This window comes from Oculina patagonica, chromosome 11 (genome assembly GCF_052425735.1).
Source record: "Oculina patagonica isolate OP01 chromosome 11, crgOcupat, whole genome shotgun sequence".
Lineage (NCBI taxonomy): Eukaryota > Metazoa > Cnidaria > Anthozoa > Scleractinia > Oculinidae > Oculina > Oculina patagonica.
The window spans coordinates 5,888,032-5,907,412 of record NC_135768.1 but is presented as its reverse complement, the minus strand read 5'-3'; the positions used below and the strand labels follow the sequence as shown (position 1 = coordinate 5,907,412).

The 19,381-nt window shown below is 39.8% G+C and overlaps 1 protein-coding gene across 1 annotated transcript; it reads right to left on the bottom strand.

The window, feature by feature from the left end:
- Positions 1-159: 159 nt before the first annotated feature.
- Positions 160-16,874, bottom strand: LOC144629963 (uncharacterized). Its single transcript, XM_078488221.1, has 7 exons — positions 16,128-16,874; positions 13,799-14,093; positions 11,041-11,319; positions 6,214-6,350; positions 4,561-4,798; positions 1,291-1,437; positions 160-243 (listed from the first exon to the last, which is right to left on the bottom strand). The coding sequence occupies exons 1-6, from the start codon at positions 16,281-16,283 to the stop codon at positions 1,292-1,294; spliced, it is 1,251 nt and encodes a 416-aa protein (XP_078344347.1). The 5' UTR covers positions 16,284-16,874; the 3' UTR covers positions 160-243; position 1,291.
- Positions 16,875-19,381: the final 2,507 nt, after the last annotated feature.

Genomic DNA, 19,381 nt, shown 5'->3' with positions numbered 1-19,381 from the left:
AACTGGCCGAAAGCAATATAATATAATTCCGCTGCCCCCCCTCCCCTCCCCCACCGGGGGGAACGGAATTTCAGTGCCGCTATTTACGAGCAAGAGAGCTCGTAAATAGCGAGCCGGCTCGCCTCGCTTGGAACTCGTGGCCGCAAGAAAACTCAAACAAGAGAACCTGCTACCAAGCTAGGGTTGCAATCAGTAAAAGAAGCCACAGTTGTAAAATATCGCCATGATTTACAAAAGAACGTGCTTAAGGTGGCTCCGTGGGGTTTTATTGACCGCGCGAAGAATGGGTACGAAAATGGCGCGAGCTTTAAATGCTGGCAAATCAAAACAAACATGGCGGCTTCATGCGAGCGTGAAATTTTTGGCGACAAAACGCGAGACTTGCTTCCTGCCAATGAAATAACACCCGTGTCTTCCTGTGTTGAGCAGATAAAACAGTTTACAACACCCCAAAGAGGTGTTTACAACGTCCGCGGTGTTTCTGGCCGCTTTTGTAAAGTTTGTATGATCGAAAGCAAAAGAGAAAATTCACCAACACTATGGAAATAGTCTCCGCGATTGTGAGATATTTCGAGCAGAAATTCAGATATTCTGCTACATAAAGGATTAAGGTATGTCTCTAACTAACCTTTTTGTTAACAGATATTCGTACAAAAACGACAACAACGGGGAACGCTCGTCTGTTAAGACTGTAAGACTTACTTGGTTCGAAAGATCACGCATGCTCAAATAGCGATCTTGGACAAATTCTATTCTGATGACGTAATTGTTATTGGGGCGAAAATAGAAAATTTCGCCTGGGATTTACTAGAGTTTCCTTCTGTGAAAATCCTTAAAATTTGGCAGAGATGTGATACCTTTTTAACTGCCCATTTTGCCGTTTTTTTTTTTAAAAATTGTAAGCCAGTTTTTTTGCTTGGTCAAAAAAAAACACAAAATAACCATAAACGAAAAAACCACCTTGACATCCCCTACTTTTTTTGTTTTTAAAAGTTTCTTCTCATCAGATTCAATCCGTTGGGAGAACTTCAAAAATTTTCACCGAAGAAAATTAAAGAAAATTAAGGTCAAAGCCACAAAAACACCAAAAAATAGGACTTTTTGGGTAGATGTAGCTCAAAAGCAAAGGCCGTTATTTTAAAAAAAGATTAATGCACAACATATTTTAGTCCTTGTTTTTAATATTTCGGCAGCTTTTACTTAACTAGTTTAAAAAATAACGCGAAAATGATCTCTTGATGGGTATCACTTGTGCGCGCGCCTTAATATCTCAAAACCCTATAGAGCCACCTTAAAAAGCTTTGCCAATAATTATAAATGCACTCCAAAAACTGGCCATATAATCCTTTGGAGAACGCTGTATCTCTGTTTCTAAACGGGCAAAAAATCCGTTCACAATGTCATTTTTCGCCTCCCTGGAATGCTTGTCGTTGAGACCTGTCAAGAGATCACAATACAAATTAATTAATTAATTAATTAATTAAGGAGGAGGAGGAGAAGGAGGAGGAGGAGGAGGAGGAGAAGAAGAAGAAGAAGAAGAAGAAGAAGAAGAAGAAGAAGAAGAAGAAGAAGAAGAAGAAGAAGAAGAATAAGAGGAAGAAGAATTTTTAAGCCCCTTATGAGAGTCTTAATTGTTTTCAATTAGTTTTTTATATTTTCTCTAACTTGATGTATAGATAACGAGGTGATCGACTTTTGGGTTTTGTTGGTTTTAGATGATTTACTTGCTTCACCGAGGTCCACACCTCACTGCCCATTGTGCCCACTGGCACGTAGGGCAGCAACAAAGGACCTCCACTGCTGTCTGTCTTTGGCCAGCTGTTGGATGGTGTTCCAGCTTTGGTTTAAGCCCCTCAATTCTGTCTCTACTGTACGTCGCATGTATTCTTGGGCCTGCCACGCTTGCGCTTTCCTTCGGGTGTCCAGTATAGTGCTGTCTTTGTGATGGATTCGTTTTCCTTTCCTTTCCATACCAAGCTCAAGATCTATCAAAGCTGTGTCCTTTCTACCCTTTTGTATGGGTCAGAATGTTGGCGAATGTTAGAAAGTGATCTAGAGAAGCTGTCAACCTTCCATACCAAAAGTCTGCGAAAAATACTTCGCATCTTCTGGCCTCAAACAATTTCCAACAAGGATCTACTTTTGCGGTGCAAACAGGAGGACATGGGTACTATTATTATGCAACGGCGCTGGAGGTGGATTGGCCATGTCATCCGAAAGGAAAACGAAGGAAAACGAATCCATAAAAGAGGTCCACACCCTTACCCTTTTATAAACCTATTTTCACAGAAAAGTTAACCGTTTTACATACCTTACATTGGTAAAATGGTACCCTTTTCTCGTACTTACAGTGGAAATATTGCCTCCCTTTGTTCCCTTTCTTGACTGACACCTTAAAGTTCTCAGATGAATCAACCGTTGGGTGTGTCTGTTCGAGTTTTTTTGAAAGGCCCAACCTTCGCTATACTTCAAGTCGTGAAAATATTTAGGGTTTTCCACAAGTTGCTCTGCAACTTTTTGGCAACTTTTCATATTTCGAGCAACTTTTTCCCCTTTGAGCAACTTTTTTCCTCTCGAGCAAATTGTTGCATTTCGAGCAATCTCCAGACCGAAGATCTCCGAAGATTATGCGAGTGTTGTTCAAAGGCCATACGAACTTTTCCGAAGATTTACGAAGTTTGCCGAAGATTTCGAGGAACATCTGAAGACGTTTCAACGTTCGGCTTATTCTGCATTAAAACATTACAAAACCCGTCAGCACACATGACGTCATTGATATCTTCACGATTTTTCTCAGTTAACAAATTTTCCACTATATGTTATTTAGATACTTCTTTTGCTGTAAAATTGCATAAAACTGCTTAGAAATCTTACCCTCAAAGAAAAATAAGCATATATTTAGAGAAATTTTCTTGATTAGAAGCAGAGTTTTGGATTTTTTGGGGCAACTTTCGAGCAACTTCTATTAATCAGAAGCAACTTTTTTGGATTTTTGGAGCAACTTTTGAGCAACTTTTTGAGAAATTACGGTCAACTTTTTGGGAAATCTCGAGCAACTTGTGATCACGTGATTACTTGATCACGATGAAGTACATTCTCGTCCCCATAGCCCTTTCGTTTCTCTTAGCCGGCTGAGCCTTGGCACGAGGAAATGAAGGGCTCTGGGGACAAAGGATTTCCAGTCCTAGATTCTAGGACTTCCGGTCTTCATGTATGCAGTCATGAAGTTTCAAAAGAATGTATGAGAGAGTCGTTACGTTTTCGACTTCGGTTTAGGAATTCTTTGTTTCAAACAGCCAATCAAAAAAATTTCGAATTAATTAAAAAATCCTATGTCTCCAGAGCCCTCCGTTTTCTCGTGCCAATCCGGCTAAGAGAAACGAAAGGGCTATGGGGACGAGAATGGATGAAGTAGAACCATGGGCAAAGATATATAAAATAGTTGCTGAGCGTAAATATAGATTCTCATTTCTATCGATTAACCGATCAAAATTGCTTTGACAAATGACGCTAACTAGCTAGTCTGCATTTCTCCGTTTTCAAACCCTAAAAAAGAATTTATTTTTTTTAGGTCCAAAAATTTAGTAAACCAGCAGCAGGCTTTAAGCCAGCTGGGAGTCCAGGAGTCATATGGACGGCCACTTTTCAGAGAACATTTATATGAATAACTGTAAACGGAGGTTTTCTTAGCAAATTTGGAAATCTTTAGATATCTTTGCACTCATAACTGCAGAAAAACACCTTGCATGCTCCTCAGGCTTTTCTATGAGGACAAAGTCAGGAATTATAAAAGTTTTGGACTCCCACTTTTTAAATCCTGGCTAGAAGCCCGACCAGCGCTAGCAGGATACTGGAAAGGTATCGAACTTTGAGCAGTGAAAATAATAACTTCATCTTGAGAATACATTCCTTGTTAATTTTTTCCAAGTTTTCGTTGTTTGACGCGATCAATGGCGAAACGCTTCCCCGCGCACCTCAACCTCAGTTTTAAGGCTCCCATTTTTCCGCTGTCTTTTTTTGCTGAAAGGAACTGATCATAATCTACCTTATTACATGAAATTTTCGCGACACGTTTATTTCGCGACATTTAATTTTAGTGATTTTGCAAAAATTTTGTATTTTGAATCACTTTAATTTCGCGTTTTAGAGTAAGACAAAATTTCCATTTCCTTGACAATATTATTCAACATGTCCTTAAATTAAATTAAATGACTTTATGAAAGAAAAAATAACGTCAAATTTAACAAAAACGCAACGGCAGGAACAACACAGCAGTTTCAGTCATGTTCATGCTGTACGTGAATTATTGTTCTTGAGTCAATTGACCACAGCACCCATTTACATTGAAAATTCCTTCCTTTAGTGGTACTTAACTCTTTCTTTCTTGATTATTGACATAATGCGAGACACTTAATTTTCGCGCCATGTTATTTTCGCGACACTTATGTTCGCGTCACTTTAATTTCACGATTATTTTTTGAATCGCGAAATTCGCGAAATTAACGTGTCGCGAAAATTTAATAGAATTCTCTTAAATTTCTCCTGGCTCTTAGTACTTACTTGACAATAGCATGGAATTGCCCCACGCACGTGTTTGCTGAGTCAGCATTCTTGCCACTAGTTTGGCGTCTCCAGTTTCTTGCCAAAGCCTCGTTTCTGGTAATAGAAACTCTTTTGTCTCCATGGAGACAAGTGTCAGACCAGCTTTACTGACTGGCGATTCGTCTGACACGAACGGCTTGACCAGTTCTTCCTGAGTCCGGTAATATTCGGGGATGGTCATTCCTTTTATCTCATCCTGTGATAGGAAAGCGATCGGGGTATAGGGATTTAGTCACGCTAGTGTCACGCCATATTCAGGGCTCTGGGCCCGGGGGCTTCAACTTTCAACTTTATTCGCCCATAATTAAAAGTACAACTATTACATTCAGTAGTTTACAATGGCAGGAGATCCTAGCAAGCTCTCCTGAGCTTTTAAAAGAAGATCCCCAATTACTATTATTATTGTCATTATCATTACATTTAAAGTTTCAACTTCGCGATTAATTAATTAAAGAATAATTATAATGAATCACACTTCAGGATGGGCTTCTGACTGTATATATATCTTTAATAGATTTTTTAATGAGCTATAAGATTTCTGATTTCTTAAGTTTTCTGGAAGAGTATTTCATAATTTTGCCGCTCTGTGTTTTATAGAGAATTTACCATAATTTGTTCTTTGATAATGTAGATGTATATTGTAAGCTGTACGTTTATTTTAATCATGTAATCATTTATGGGGCTCCCATATGGAAGGGACGAGAATGCTCGTCAATAACTTTCAATCAAATCCCTAAAGAAAACCAATCTGGGCGTGGCCCAAGCTTTTTTGAACCCTAAAAGATGCCACTAAAACTATTTTTTACGTGCAACCAGGAGCCTGGTGCAACCCTTAAGGAGACCATTACGTCCTGAACACTAAGCGACACTAAATCCGTGATTTTCACCCCTAAGCAAGAAGACGAGCACGTCATTTTCATATGGGAATCCCCCTTCCCGGGGGGAGGGGGCTAGGTATCTCTAGTGTTACACATTGTGCGCGAAAATTTGAATACTTTCATGTGGTACTGTTTATTATGCTGTACTATGGTTCTAACTTTAAGGTCTGTGGATGAAACCCTCGTGTGTGACCATTCACTCGAAATGAAAGCTATTGAGCAGTACTTTCATGTGGTACTGTTTATTATGCTGTACAAGGTGGTTCTAACTTGTAAGTCTGTGGATAAAACTCTAGTGTGTGATCATTCAAATGAAAGCAATTGAGCAGTACTTTCATGTGGTGCTGTTTAATATGCTGTACAAGGTGGTTCTAACTTGTAAGTCTGTGGATAAAACCACAGTGTGTGATCATTCAAATGAAAGCTATTCAGTGAGCAGTACTTTCATGTGGTACTTTTTATTATGCTGTACAAGGCGGTTCTAACTTTTAAGTCTGTGGATAAAACCCTAGTGTGTGATCATTCAAATGAAAGCTATTGAGCAGTACTTTCATGTGGCACTGAAGTGTACAAGTGGTTCTAACTTTAAAGTCTGTGGACAAAACGGAATTGTCTGGCCATTTAAATGAAAGCTATTAAGAAGTACTTTCGTGTGGTACTACGTATTTTTTGTGGCTGTGATGCTTCCGTTGCATTCTTATATGGGAAAAATAAAATTTGGAAATTATGTTACCTCTGTGATGATGTTGTCTTTTTCCATCCCCTCCAAAACCTTGTACAATCCATCGTAAAGTGGAAATCGCGAAACACTGCCACCAATATTCTTGTTGTAATCTCCATCAGCAAACATAATAAGCGCCAGCCTTCCACCTTTTTACAAAATGTTAACAAGGGAAAAAAGATACCCATACTATCAGAGGGTCTCATTGAGGTAGTGGCTTTTATACGGTTAACGGTTAAAATTTTGGCTTTTTTACGGCTAACGGTTAATTTATCTCCATAACGGTTAACAGAAGTTAAAAGTTAATTTTCATTGTGTTAAAAAGTTACAAATTACTTTCCATTATTGAAAAACATATTTTAGGTCTCGGGGCCATTCTGGGACGATGAAGTGAACTAGTTTTGTTTATTTAAAATTACAGACCGATTTTTTACGGTTAACATATTTTACGGCTAACGGTTAAAATCTTCCAATTTTTACGCCTAACGGCTAAACTTTTGGCCGTTTTACGGCTAACAGTTAACCCCATTGAGACCCTCCTTTACATACATAAATTGCGATCGAGTAAGATTGATAAAAGTAGGTTTGGAATTAGTATAGGAAATCGCAGGGTCAGGATAAATAGCGTGGGTGGGTGGGTCGTGGGTCGTGGGTCGTGGGTCGTGGGTCGTGGGTCGTGGGTCGTGGGTCGTGGGTCGTGGGTCGTGGGTCGTGCGTCGTGCGTCGTGCGTCGTGGATCGTGCGTCGTGCGTCGTGCGTCGTGCGTCGTGCGTCGTGGGTCGTGGGTCGTGCGTCGTGCGTCGTGCGTCGTGCGTCGTGCGTCGTGCGTCGTGCGTCGTGGGCAGTGGGTCGTGGCAAGTTCGCCCACGATGTAAAGGAGCATTCTCACCGATTTGTTATTTTTGGATATTGTTTTCTAATTAACAAAAATATACTTTTTTTCATTTCTGGCGCACCCCTCGCTTTTTCCCTTCATATCTGCCGGGCATTTTTACGGAAGTGGCCCGAAAATTGCAAGTATTTGCTTGACCTTGGCGTGCATGCTGCTTGCCAAGAATTTTCTGATCGGCAACGTTTTGGTAACAACCAATTTATTGAACGATTTCATGTACGTAGCTTGGTGGTTCCTCATTCCGTCTCGAGTAGATGATCATGTTATTAATTTATTGTTTTTCCAATTTTATTAGGGAAGTCACCCTAGCTAATATATTCTATAATTTTTTAAAGATTCGTGGCTTTTCTTGGTATTTTTAAGTGGAAAAGTTACAACTGCTCGAGTCTTTTTTTTAACTTTTAGGGATTTCTACAAAACACCAAATGGATTTTTTTTTTATCCCTGTGCATGGCCAATTTTTTATTCCTCTAATGAAAAAAAACAAAGAATGGTTTTAGTTGTTCGTTACCTACCAGTGAAATGTACATGTTTGCTGAAAGCATTTGCAGAACTTGCACTGTCTAGGACTATAGCGAAAGGAAGTCAACTCTTTATATTATTAAACTGACTTAATAATTGTACACCGGTTTTAGCATAACAGAGTTTTGTTTCACGAGGCCAAATCGATGTTGCTGTTTCGGATTCCGAACTTGCAGCTAGGTGCGAAATATGCCAAAAACAAGACAAGTACTACAAAGATAAGGTTTTGATTTTAACGGTTCCAAGTTTGATACATTACCGGTATCGTGACAATTGATTAACTTTTTGGGGCTTTATTTAAAAAATGTTTGAAAATGGTGATATGTTGACTCGTCTGCACCATTTTGTCAAAGCACTTTGGTTGAGATGCAAAACATTTGAAAAATAAAAACACTCTAATACCTGAAAAAAAAAACGGGAATATTGATATGTTTACACTCGCCAGCTATTTTATTGATACTTGCGCATACTGAAACTTCAATGTGAGCGAAATTACCCAAAGTAGAAAGAAAAGCTGCCTGAGACGTTTGACTGCGGTGAAGGTGCGTCGAGATTTACCTCCCATTATCATTTGAAGCTTGAGGCTCAGATGCACTATCAAAGGTTGCGTTTAATAAAATAAAAGGGACATCCAAACTTGCACTGCCAAGCACTGCAGCGAAATGAACATTCAATTTTGTTGAACTGACTAAAGTTATATCGCAAACCATTATTTTAAAATAAAAACGTTTATACGTTTTGCAAATATCCTGTGAAAGACTTTTTACGCGTAAATATCTCAAGAAACCCAGTGGAAATATTTCGACACTAATTTCCTACTGATTCACACAGTGGTCACTTGTTAAAATTCCGATTTTACACAGATGAAATGGCGGCATTACTGATTAGAAGTACCTAATCGGCTTATCAGCCAAACTGAATACAGTTGTCCTTGTCGATGCAATCGTTGTAAGGGTGTTCTTGTTTGTTTAAGATTTTTCAGTTTTGCTGCGAACTATCGGTAGTCTCATGCAACGTACCAGCTCCATCCGAGGTCTTTGAGGATGTTTTAAAGGATGTTAAACATCACACATTTTAGATAAATTTAAAATCCAGAGAAAGCTCAGAGATAGCTGGTAATTAGGCTTATACATTAGAAATCCACGGGGGAAAAACGCTGTTGTGAAATGGCATGTGAAACAGCAAAAATAATGAATTTGATGTGTCAGTTACGCACGACCCACGACGCACGACGCACGACCCACGACCCACGACCTACGACCCACGACCCACGACCCACGACCCACCACCCACCACCCACGACCCACGACCCACGACCCACGACCCACGACCCACGACCCACGACCCACGACCCACGACCCACGACCCACGACCCACGACCCACGCCAATTAGACAATCTCGAAATCGCACGACCTTCTCGTACAATTCGCGAATATATAGGTACTCGTGATGTTTTGAAAGTTCTCAAAATTGCACAAGCCTTTAGGTAGATGTACGAGAAGGTCGTGCAATTTTTATTTACAGTATACTCAACAAAATTACAATAACAAATACAACAACTCATCGGTTCGTCTTCAGATTTCTTCGAGTAAAGTTCCGAAACCTTTCTAAGTCTTGAATTTCGAAAATCATCGAAAGTCTTCGGGTCAACCCCGGAAATATAAATCTTCGGAGGACTTTGGGTCAACTTCGGATAGAAAAGTAATAGGTACTCTAGGGAGTACAATATGGGATTAATAGTTGTACTGCTCTCGCCCAATCACAATCCAGTTATTTTGTTGGGTGTACTATAAACAATAAATTATTGTAAATCGGGGCGATGGGTCCTCAAAAAAGCCACACACGGTGAGGCTGCACCCCGAGGTCCAACTCTTACCATTTCATATACAATTTTTGACAGAAAAGGCAACTCCCTATATCTTACATAGAAACTTGTACCCCTTGCACATACCGTAGTACAGTACATGTGCTGCATTCCATTTCTAAACGTTTCTGGAGTAACCACTCAAAATAGTTAAATGTATCTGCCGTTAAAATGCGTTGTTCAAGGATGTTTCAAAGACCCTTTTTTTTTATAAAAGCCTGAGTATCATGTTCTTCTACCTTTTTTTATAATTTGAATAGTGAAATTCGTACCCTGTCATATACTTCAAGCCTGAAAAAGGTACCCCTTTCACGCGTAGCTCGGCCGTATAGGATGGTCTCAATGGGGTGGTTGCTTTTACGGTTAACGGTTACTATTTTGGCTTTTTTACGACTAACGGTTAATTTCTTTCCGTAACGGTTAACAGAAGTGTTCATTGTTTAAAAAAGTTAAAAATTAATTTTCATTGTTGTAAAAAGGTAAAAGTTAATTTATATTGTCGAAAAACATATTTTAAGGCCTTAGGACCGTTTTGGGATGAAAAAATAATCTAGCCTACTTTATTTTAAATTATTTTGTCGCCTATTTTCACGACATTAAGTTTTAAGTCAAATGACTCTTTACGGCTGAAGTTTTGACCATATTACAACTAACAATTAACCCCATTGAGACCCTCGTATAGTCCACTGAAAGTCGGGGGTGGAAGCGGAATCATGAATCATGAATCATAGCTGTAAAATTGATAGGAATCATGAATCTTTGTGTTCAAAACTTGGGAATCATGAATAACGGAGATGGCCAAAAGAATCATGAATAACAAATGAATGCTTCCATCGATATTGAGTGCTTGTGAATATAGAATGTAACAAAAATTAAACTGATGGGTCATTTTACTAAATTCTTAGCAAATATGTTCCAGAAATGGCCTGAAATCGCATTTCTGAGCATCTTATTTTTCAAAATTTCCTGGGGGAGCATGCCACCAGACCCCCCTATTGGAAAGCAATGGAAACACGAATGTACCCTTGGCTTCACATCTTCATCCCTTACTAACTTTACCGTGATCAAGTATGTTACCCACAGTGAATATTTAGAAATAATTTGATGACTGAAAATATTTTACATCGGCTTCCGGCATATTTTCGTGCCAGAAGAGTCTCCACTTGGAAAAGGAGACTCTGTTAGCAGGGAACCGGAATGCGCAACCAGCCTGTAAGTGAAAAACAACAGAAACTGGTAACACGTTATTTTGAAAGCTGGGTGAAAACAATGAAAATGAATCATGAATATTGAATAAAATTTATAAATGAATCATGAATCATCGTGGTAAAATAAGACAGGAATCATGAATATCCAAAGTCCAATGATTCCGCTTCCACCCCCGACACTGAAAGAGTGCCTCGCCCCACCCCTCTCAAAGCTCAAAAGGGGAAACACTTGCATTTCTCGTGCATGTATTTCCACAGCATTTCTTGCATCTAAAACTCCCATTCTTGTTTATAAAATGGAAAATCCTCTGTCTTTCTTTAAGGATTGATATCGATAGAAGCTTTGTCATACCTTTCGAAAGTTCTCTTGCCCTCATCAAAAGAAACCGCTCCCAGTCCTCCTCGGCTTGTCTGCTAAACGCGTTTCTTTCATCCGGGACTTCAGACAAACAATGCAGCACTGCTTTTGTCAAGTTACAGGGCTTTCGGCTCAGCCAATGAGCAGCCATGCAGGAAAATCCAAAGTTTACAGATCCACTGGGAAAACACTGTTCGTAGAAGTTTGTTCCATTCGCAGACACAAAAACATTCGGGAAATCGGTGAGGTAGCTGGAGGGTCCTGGAAGTAAACCTGAAGGCAAAGAGGAAGTTTAGATTGATTTTAGTGTGGAAGGCGGTGTCTTAATGCTGTTAATGGTTATTAACCCCTTCCGGTTAGTTTCTTGTCTGGTTTGATGTGTTCTCAGACCACATACTTTACTCTCATATTTCCTCTCTTCGCTCAGAAATACAAAATACCTTTTAACAGGAATATAACGAAGCATTTTTAACAACGCAAACAGAATCAACGCGTTATAAAATTAACGAGATATTTCGAAACGTTATGTATATATGCATTTAATTCACGCGAATTTCCCTGTGATATACGTTTACAATCATTAACTATTTCACAATTACGCCATTTTACAAAATTAGATCAAGACAACGCGCAAAATGAGCCATTAATACACTGCAGAACAGGGCAAAAATAAGGGCGGAAAGCGGAGCAACAAAATGGCCGGACAAAGCGATCCAAACTTTGAATTGTTTACGTCCTTTAGGCTTGAAATAATAGTGGAATAATTAATCTCATTGCTAGTATTTTTCCTCGCGCCTACGAGGCTCGGAACAATTCTACGCAACTCGCAAAATACCCGCGCGTATTATATGTTAATAACTACTTATTAACCGAGAGTGAGGTCTTTACGGGAAAATCTCAAACTGAGGCCTTGCCGTATTGACCGAGCGATAGCGAGGTCAATGCGGCAAGGCCGAGGTTTGAGATTTCCCGTAAAGACCGAACGTTCGAGGTTAATAAGTTGTTTATTATATGGCTTTAAAAAAGTTGATTCAAGCGGAAATGATCACTTCACATCCGGTGATGCGCGCGCTTGTCTGTTCATTCATTTGAAACTGCACAAGTCAGGTGAACTAACGCGTACTCTGTCAAAAAATATATTTAGTTTCGAGACAAATGATTACTATACAGTCGTAAAAAGTCAATCAAACAAGTTATTTATAGTTGTGTTACAGTTTGGCAAGGTAAATTTCGTCGACATTCTCAAGAATCAACGGCCAAACAACTTCAATGCATACAAAGAAGTGCTTCAAACGGCCTCTTTGTAAAAGCAAAGAAAATGCATGTAGCAGAATGCACTGTTCAGAATTTTTCAGTCTTCATTGTCACTTTCGATAACAAATCTACGACTTTTGTGCAATTCTTGTATGATCTTTACTGGGCCGTTGAAGATCTGAAACTGGCAACCAGAAATACTACTGATGTTTGCTCCAGCAAAACCCGCTCGGCTGTTTACATATGACGCTCCTGGAAGTTAGTGAAGCTGGTTTAAACTTGCTTGTGGTACAGCGAGGGAATCTGTTGATGCTACCGCTTGACTGCGAGAACTTTACGAAACATCTCAAATTTCTTATATAGAAGAATGTTGAATGGAGATTTACTATCGGAAAGAAACGACTGAATGCTTCGCTGTAATCGTTAACCCTACAGCGTGTCATCGAGTGTCAAGTTCGCCCTCATCGCCATAAATTTTGCGGACATCTTAGTTGAAAAACTTTGCTAAAAAGTGATCAAGATCACCAGCTGGTAAGTCCAAAATTTCTACGCTCCCAGTAGTTACATTTGACGATAAATAACGTTGAAATGTTTTCATGTCACTGGCAGTTTTCTTGGTTGTGTTTTTACTTTTTCGCTCTTTGATGAAAGTTTCAGTTTCTTCTTGGCTATTTCCTTCGCTCTGTCCGGCACCATCTCGTTCGTAATTTAACGCTGTACCTTCACTTTTTGCCTAAAATTCAAGCTCGTCAGGGTAATAAGTTCACCCTCAGAGTGTTCACCGTCACTCGTCATCTTAAGCGGCAGCAATTTTCAGTAAAAAGAAACAATGTGGTCTTTGAATTGCATTTTGTTATGTTTTCAGTTTCTAATTTGCATAATCCGTAATCGGCCCGTGGGCATTACGGGAGAATAATGCCCTTGCACTTAGCCAATCAGAGCGCGCGTTATATCGGCTCCAAGCACTAGCCATATAATAAACTATATCTTATTAACCTCGTTTTCTCGGTCCGTACTGTAAAATACGGATCCTCGTTTTTTCCCGTCGACGGGAAAAAACTCGGTCCGTATTTTACAGTACGGACCTCGAACTCGATTAATAAGAGGTATAAATGAGGTGTATTTGATGCTCAATGCGTTATAATCTCTATGTAAACTTCACTTTTCACAAGACAAAACAGAAACGAACTACAGAACTGGGAGGTTAACCGGTAAAGGAGATGGACACTTTAAAATCAATATTAATTTAATGGCAATGTGTCGACTGACTCTGATATATAGGTGATGACATGTGGAAGCCTTTTGCAAACTAAGGGGCAGACTTTACGAAAGACCGGAGAAGGGGATCATATCAGATTCCCACCCGAGGGTGTAACAATACCTGTAATCGCTTTATGCTACGCTGCCAGCGATGAGCTATCTGCTTTTCCCATCCTTTGCGACAAAACATTTTTTACCTTACCCCTCTTATAATTAGATTTCATAAGTTTTCTCTTACCTTGGAGAAAATAAAAGAGCGAGTTGAAGTCGCTTTCTGGTTTATCTTCATAGTTAATGTGAATTTCTACGTTGTTTCCATACAATTTCCTCAATTCCTTCACGCATGCGTACATCAGTGGCATCGAAGTGCCTCCATCTGCACAGCCATACTCGGCGATGGTAAATGTATTACCGGCCTTTACAGGAATGGACCTGATCGACTCGATGGCTAATGGAGAGATATATTTGATGCTTTCCTCGGAAATCGAGAATTTGGAAGTAAAGTAGCCGGCTCCAGAACCGATAAACTCTGTCTGTGGAAACGAAATACCAAGATAAACTAGGTTTGACAAGCCTGGAACAGGCTAGCCCCGTCCACATTAACCCGGGTAAATTTGAAAACGATACCTACTTTGGAGAGCGTTTTTTAAAAGCTCCGTTTTCGGTGACCAAAAACGCCGTTTCAGTGTGGACGGTTGGCCTATCCGGGCCGTCGGGTAAAAAAAAGATGCGTTTTCAAATTTTCCCGGTCAGTGTGGACGGGGCCTTAGCTAAAACTGCATGTGGGCCCCGCGTAGGAGAAAATAAAAAAGTTTTACAACTCAAGTAGTTCGCAGTCGTGCTGCTCACTGGTTTTACTTAAAAAAAATAACCCATTCAGGGACTCATTGAACTAGAAGAACCATAATAAGTACACTGTTTATAATTAAATGATTTGAACAAAGCGTTGCAGTCCCAAAGGCTCTGAACAAAGAACTGTTTATAGTATGCATAATAAATTTATGTGGCTGAGAGGACATCCTGTCATCCGACATTTCACCGTAGGAATGGCCGTCAACCTTCCTACTTTCTCGACCATGTAAGGCACTAGCCGAAATTTTTTCCTTCTCGAGCGAAATCCTCGCGAACTGGTTTAATTTGTGTATGTACTTTGTATTGGAACACACAAAAAAGAATGTAGACCTGCAGGCCGCCGATTGGGCAGAATAATACAAAGGGACTACAAAGAACTTTTCTGCCCAATCAGGAGGCAGTATTCAGAGAGCTGTTTGGAACTGGCCTGGTAAGACTCTTTTCCCAGGGGCACCTTTCAATCGCTTTAACTTTTCTATGCCGAACTTTCCCCCCGCAGATTCGCGTTTCCCTCACCCCCACTTACTGCCCCTGGTTCACCGGGTATGGATTTTTCACAGCATTTTTTGTTTCCCCTGGCAGTTCTAGAAATCGGGATTCTACTGTAGTACAGTGTTTCCGTGTTTCGAATTTTTGCCTTAGTAGACTTGTTATACACTACAATTAGTACCTTATTAGATGAAATTTTCGCGACACGTTAATTTCGCGAATTTCGCGACTGCCAAAAAAATCGCGAAATTAAAGTGACGCGAACAATAAGGGCCCGGACGCACTGGGCAAATTTATCCGAAAACATGTCTTGCGACATAAACGAGCTAAACAAACTAACATAAATATCGCAAATCTACGAAGGTGTTTTAAGCTCCACAGGGTGTAAACCCGACAGGAAATCAAACATCACCTCTGTAAATTTGTTAGAGTTTAAACAATAAGCCTCCTCACATTATAACATATATCGCCCGTTAAAAACACACAGGGTGTCATTCTCTTGAAGTTTATACTCGTTAGAGCAAAAATACAAAAGGTTTCAAATGTTTCATAAGGGTAGAAGTTGTGCGGCCTGTCAACCCTTGCTACTTCCTACAGTGTCGCAAACAAAACAGTGACGCGAAAATTAATTGACTCACATTATGTCAATAATCAAGAAAGAGTAAGTTAAGTACCACTGAAGGAAGGAATTTTCAATGTAAATGGATGTTGTCGTCAATTGACTCAAGAACAGTAACCATGGTAACTCATGCACGAACAAGCATGACCCACTTGTAGACATTGTGAGAACTGCTCTTGCTCTATTGTTGCTATTGGCGAGATTTAGTCCGCGTTTTTGTTAATTTGACGTTATTGTTCCTTTAATGAACTCGTTTTGTTTAATTCAAGGGCATGTTTAATAATATTGCTGAGAAAATGTAAATTGTGTCTTCAAAATACAAAATTTTCGCAAAATCGCGAAATTTAAGTGTCGCGAAATATGCGCACCTCAAAATCGCGAAATTTACGTGTCGCGAAAATTTCATGTAATAAGGTATATCATGGAATCAAAGGAAAGTTATGCTCCAGCCATACATAACGCACGCGATAGCAAACTTTTCCGGCAAACCGTACCTTTCAACGAGAATCAAGGCGTTTTTACACTCGCGCATGCATGTTATAGCTCTCCCAATTGTTATGTACGTGCAAATGTGCGTTCAAATGGCAAAATACGGTAAGACGATTACCTGTAATGTAGTTTTGGATGTGCTGACATTGCTTGGAGACTTTGCAGCGGAAATCTTCGCTGTTGTTGATGGTCGATCCAATCCAACCGCATCCACTGTCGCTTGAGCAGGTAACATACCGCCGGGTACAATCGGTTGTTCATTGTCCTGATTCATACTCAATCGTGGCGGAGAAAGAACTTGTATATATACTGTAACCCTGTCGTCTGAATCTAATTATCTGTGCGCATGAATCAGAATAGTGATTATGACTTGCGCTGCCCGCTAAACCGCAGAAATAATAGAGAGTTTAAGCAACCACGACGGAGACAGCGACGGCGACGAGAACGTCAATTAAAAAATGAATTTATATTTTACTTAAGAATCTCGCGATTATCTAAATTAATTTAGTCTGTCTTTTGATGTCAGAAGTATCCGCAGCTCGATATGTTAAGACAGCCGGCTATACAACCAAAGCGCGCGAGGTCTAAAAATAGATTGCATAATTAATAGAGGGAATGTAAGCGAAGTTTTCGTTTCAGAAAAGTTTTAGCCGCTTCATTTCGATCAATATGAAGAAACCTCAGATCATCCGCCATTCCGGTTTGTTTGTCTGAGTCTTGACGTCACTCGCGCGCTTCGCTATTCCTAATAGAAACTTGACAAATTCGCTGTAGTGGTTCACGTCCTCCAGATTGCGCGGAATTTGGTTATTTCACATTATTGTTTTGCAGAGGACGGTTAAGAAATGTACCAAAAGTTATAACGCATATGCAGAGCTATTGTTCGATATTGTACAACTCGTTAAATCCTTTGTTTAGCGACGTTCCCGTAGCCGTTGCGGTTGTGGTTTGCTTTAGCTCCCTAGTGAAGGGGCTAGAACCGCAGGCTACAATTTAAACACCGTGTCATTATAAGAATTAGATTGCATTCTAGGTAGAAGTGTAATACAGGTGTGCCTCTCTTTACGGACACCTCTATAATACGGACACCTTTCTATTATAGCTTTAATATTATGGACAGTTCACATCATCTCAAAGAGACCAAAAATTCATACAAACTCCACCAGTCTGTCATACGGACACTTCCATAATACGGACGCACTTTGGTGTCCGTATTAAAAAAATTCAACTTTACATTAACTGGACATCCGCGTTTGCGTTTGCGCTGCGGTTTGCGTGGGATCTCGAGTGGGAGGTTATCGGGTCATTTGTCAATAAGTATTTGTCGACGTCAATTATTATGCTGTCGTTACCAATATGAAACAAAATATAATAGTCAAGAAATTAAGCTTTCTTTGCTACGTTTGACCTGTCACAGAGATTTCTTAACAACTCACTGAACCGAACTAACCGACCAACGGGCGGATTTTAACAACAACTTTTGCATTTCAAAAGCGTCCTAGAGTGCTGAGAGCCTTTTTTTCGTCCATAACATAAAATAATGCATCTGACCTGCATTAACAACTTCGGTAGCTCCGGATTAGTTTTGCTTAAAGGATTTAATTAAAATCTGAAAGGTGCACATCTAAAAATATTGCATGGTATTTAAAACTCTCTGAACATGATGATATAAAACAAAACAATTTCATCAATGTGCTTTTGCTATTCAAGTCAGCTTTCATTTTTAAGTTTACGGTAGTTGGTTCGCACTTATGGCTAATTTCTATGTTTCGTTGGTTTAACAAACCACGGATAGGTCAAGGTAAAGATTATTAATCACTAGATAGCGCGTGGCAAAATTTGTCCTAAAAAGAGGGAGGGGTGGGAGCCCTATCATCTCAATAATATTATTTAACAAATTGACCACATTTTTCCATGGTCTACATTCTTATAGACCATAGAAATGACGTCAGAAAATGTTCAAAACTCAAGTGGAACCACGAGCCGTTAGGCGAGTGGTTTCACTGCAAAGTTTTGGACATTTTAGATTCCCGACACGTAAAAACGGTAATGATGCAAAAGAAGAAGAACAAGAATTCAAAGAATAACAATTTAAATTACCTTTTATTCTCTCGTTGAGTGTGTGCCTATCGCTAGAAGCGAGCAAGATGATTTTTCTTTCTGAAGATCTTGTTAGCGCTCTTTCCGCACTGAACGTCAACAGTTTGCTGAGTTGACTGCCGGTTCGCTAGCACCGTTCTTCTTAGTTAAACAAAGCCTGTTAAATTTTCTTTCGATAGATCACTTGAGTAGAAGTCCAATCCTGAATTCCGAAACCAAATGCGTACTTGATTCAAACAAAACAAGATGAAATTTCTAGCCCGCGCGTGTGCGTGGCGTGATCTGACGTCACTTTCATGGTCTATACTCTCATCGACCAAAACTTTGGACCAGTCAGCGCGCGAGAATTCTCTCGGTTATGGTATAACTTGTTGTAGAACACTGGAGTCCTGAAAAAGGTTTGCTCCTTTTTAAGCTATGGCGTCATCGCTTAATGTCATTAGTCGAGTGGACCGGACCTGTACGTTTGCTGACTCGTCCCCAGTCGTCTTTTGAGTCCGTCGCGAGTCTACTGAGGGAATCATGGGAAGGAAGAAGAGTCATCCCTCGCGTCTTGCAATTTTCGCATAAAGGTGGATTTCCACTGTAGCGTTTTTCTTGACGTATGTTAACGTACGTAAAAATTGTAAACGTACGTAAAAATGAAATTTTACGCGCGCGATTACGTGCGTCGAATTTACGTTGTCCAATTTCCAATGCCACGTTTTTTTCTTGGTATTTACGTACGATACACGCACGTATACGCACGTAGCGATCACGAGTGTTTTCATAAAAGTTGAACTGAGTTCAACTTTTTTCGCAGCTGTCTGCGGTTACGCAGCGATTTACTCAATCATAATTTTCGATTTTGTCACATGACACCACTGACCTTGTGAAAACCATTTTGTTTTAAATCACCGTCGATTTACATGGGAAAACATTCAGATGTAGAAGCACTTCTCATCGAGAAAGTCCGAACATTTCCAGCAATAATCTATAGAACTGACTATACAGAACCAAATTACACGAACGCAGTAGTGCAAGAAAACGCCTGGCGTCAGGTCACGTAGGCTTTGAACCGGCAATCTGGGAGGGTAGCCTCAAATCTTTTTTTACTTGATGGTGTCTTTCGGAAGTATTTATAAAATGCCTCTTGGTCATATTCACGCATTTCTTTTACTAGCGTGTGGTACAAAGTGTTTTCATGGCAGCCATATTGGAAGAGTCAAACAACAAGATATTTGCATAAAAATGTTAATGATTTTTTTCCCAAAGGAAAAACAATTTATTGTT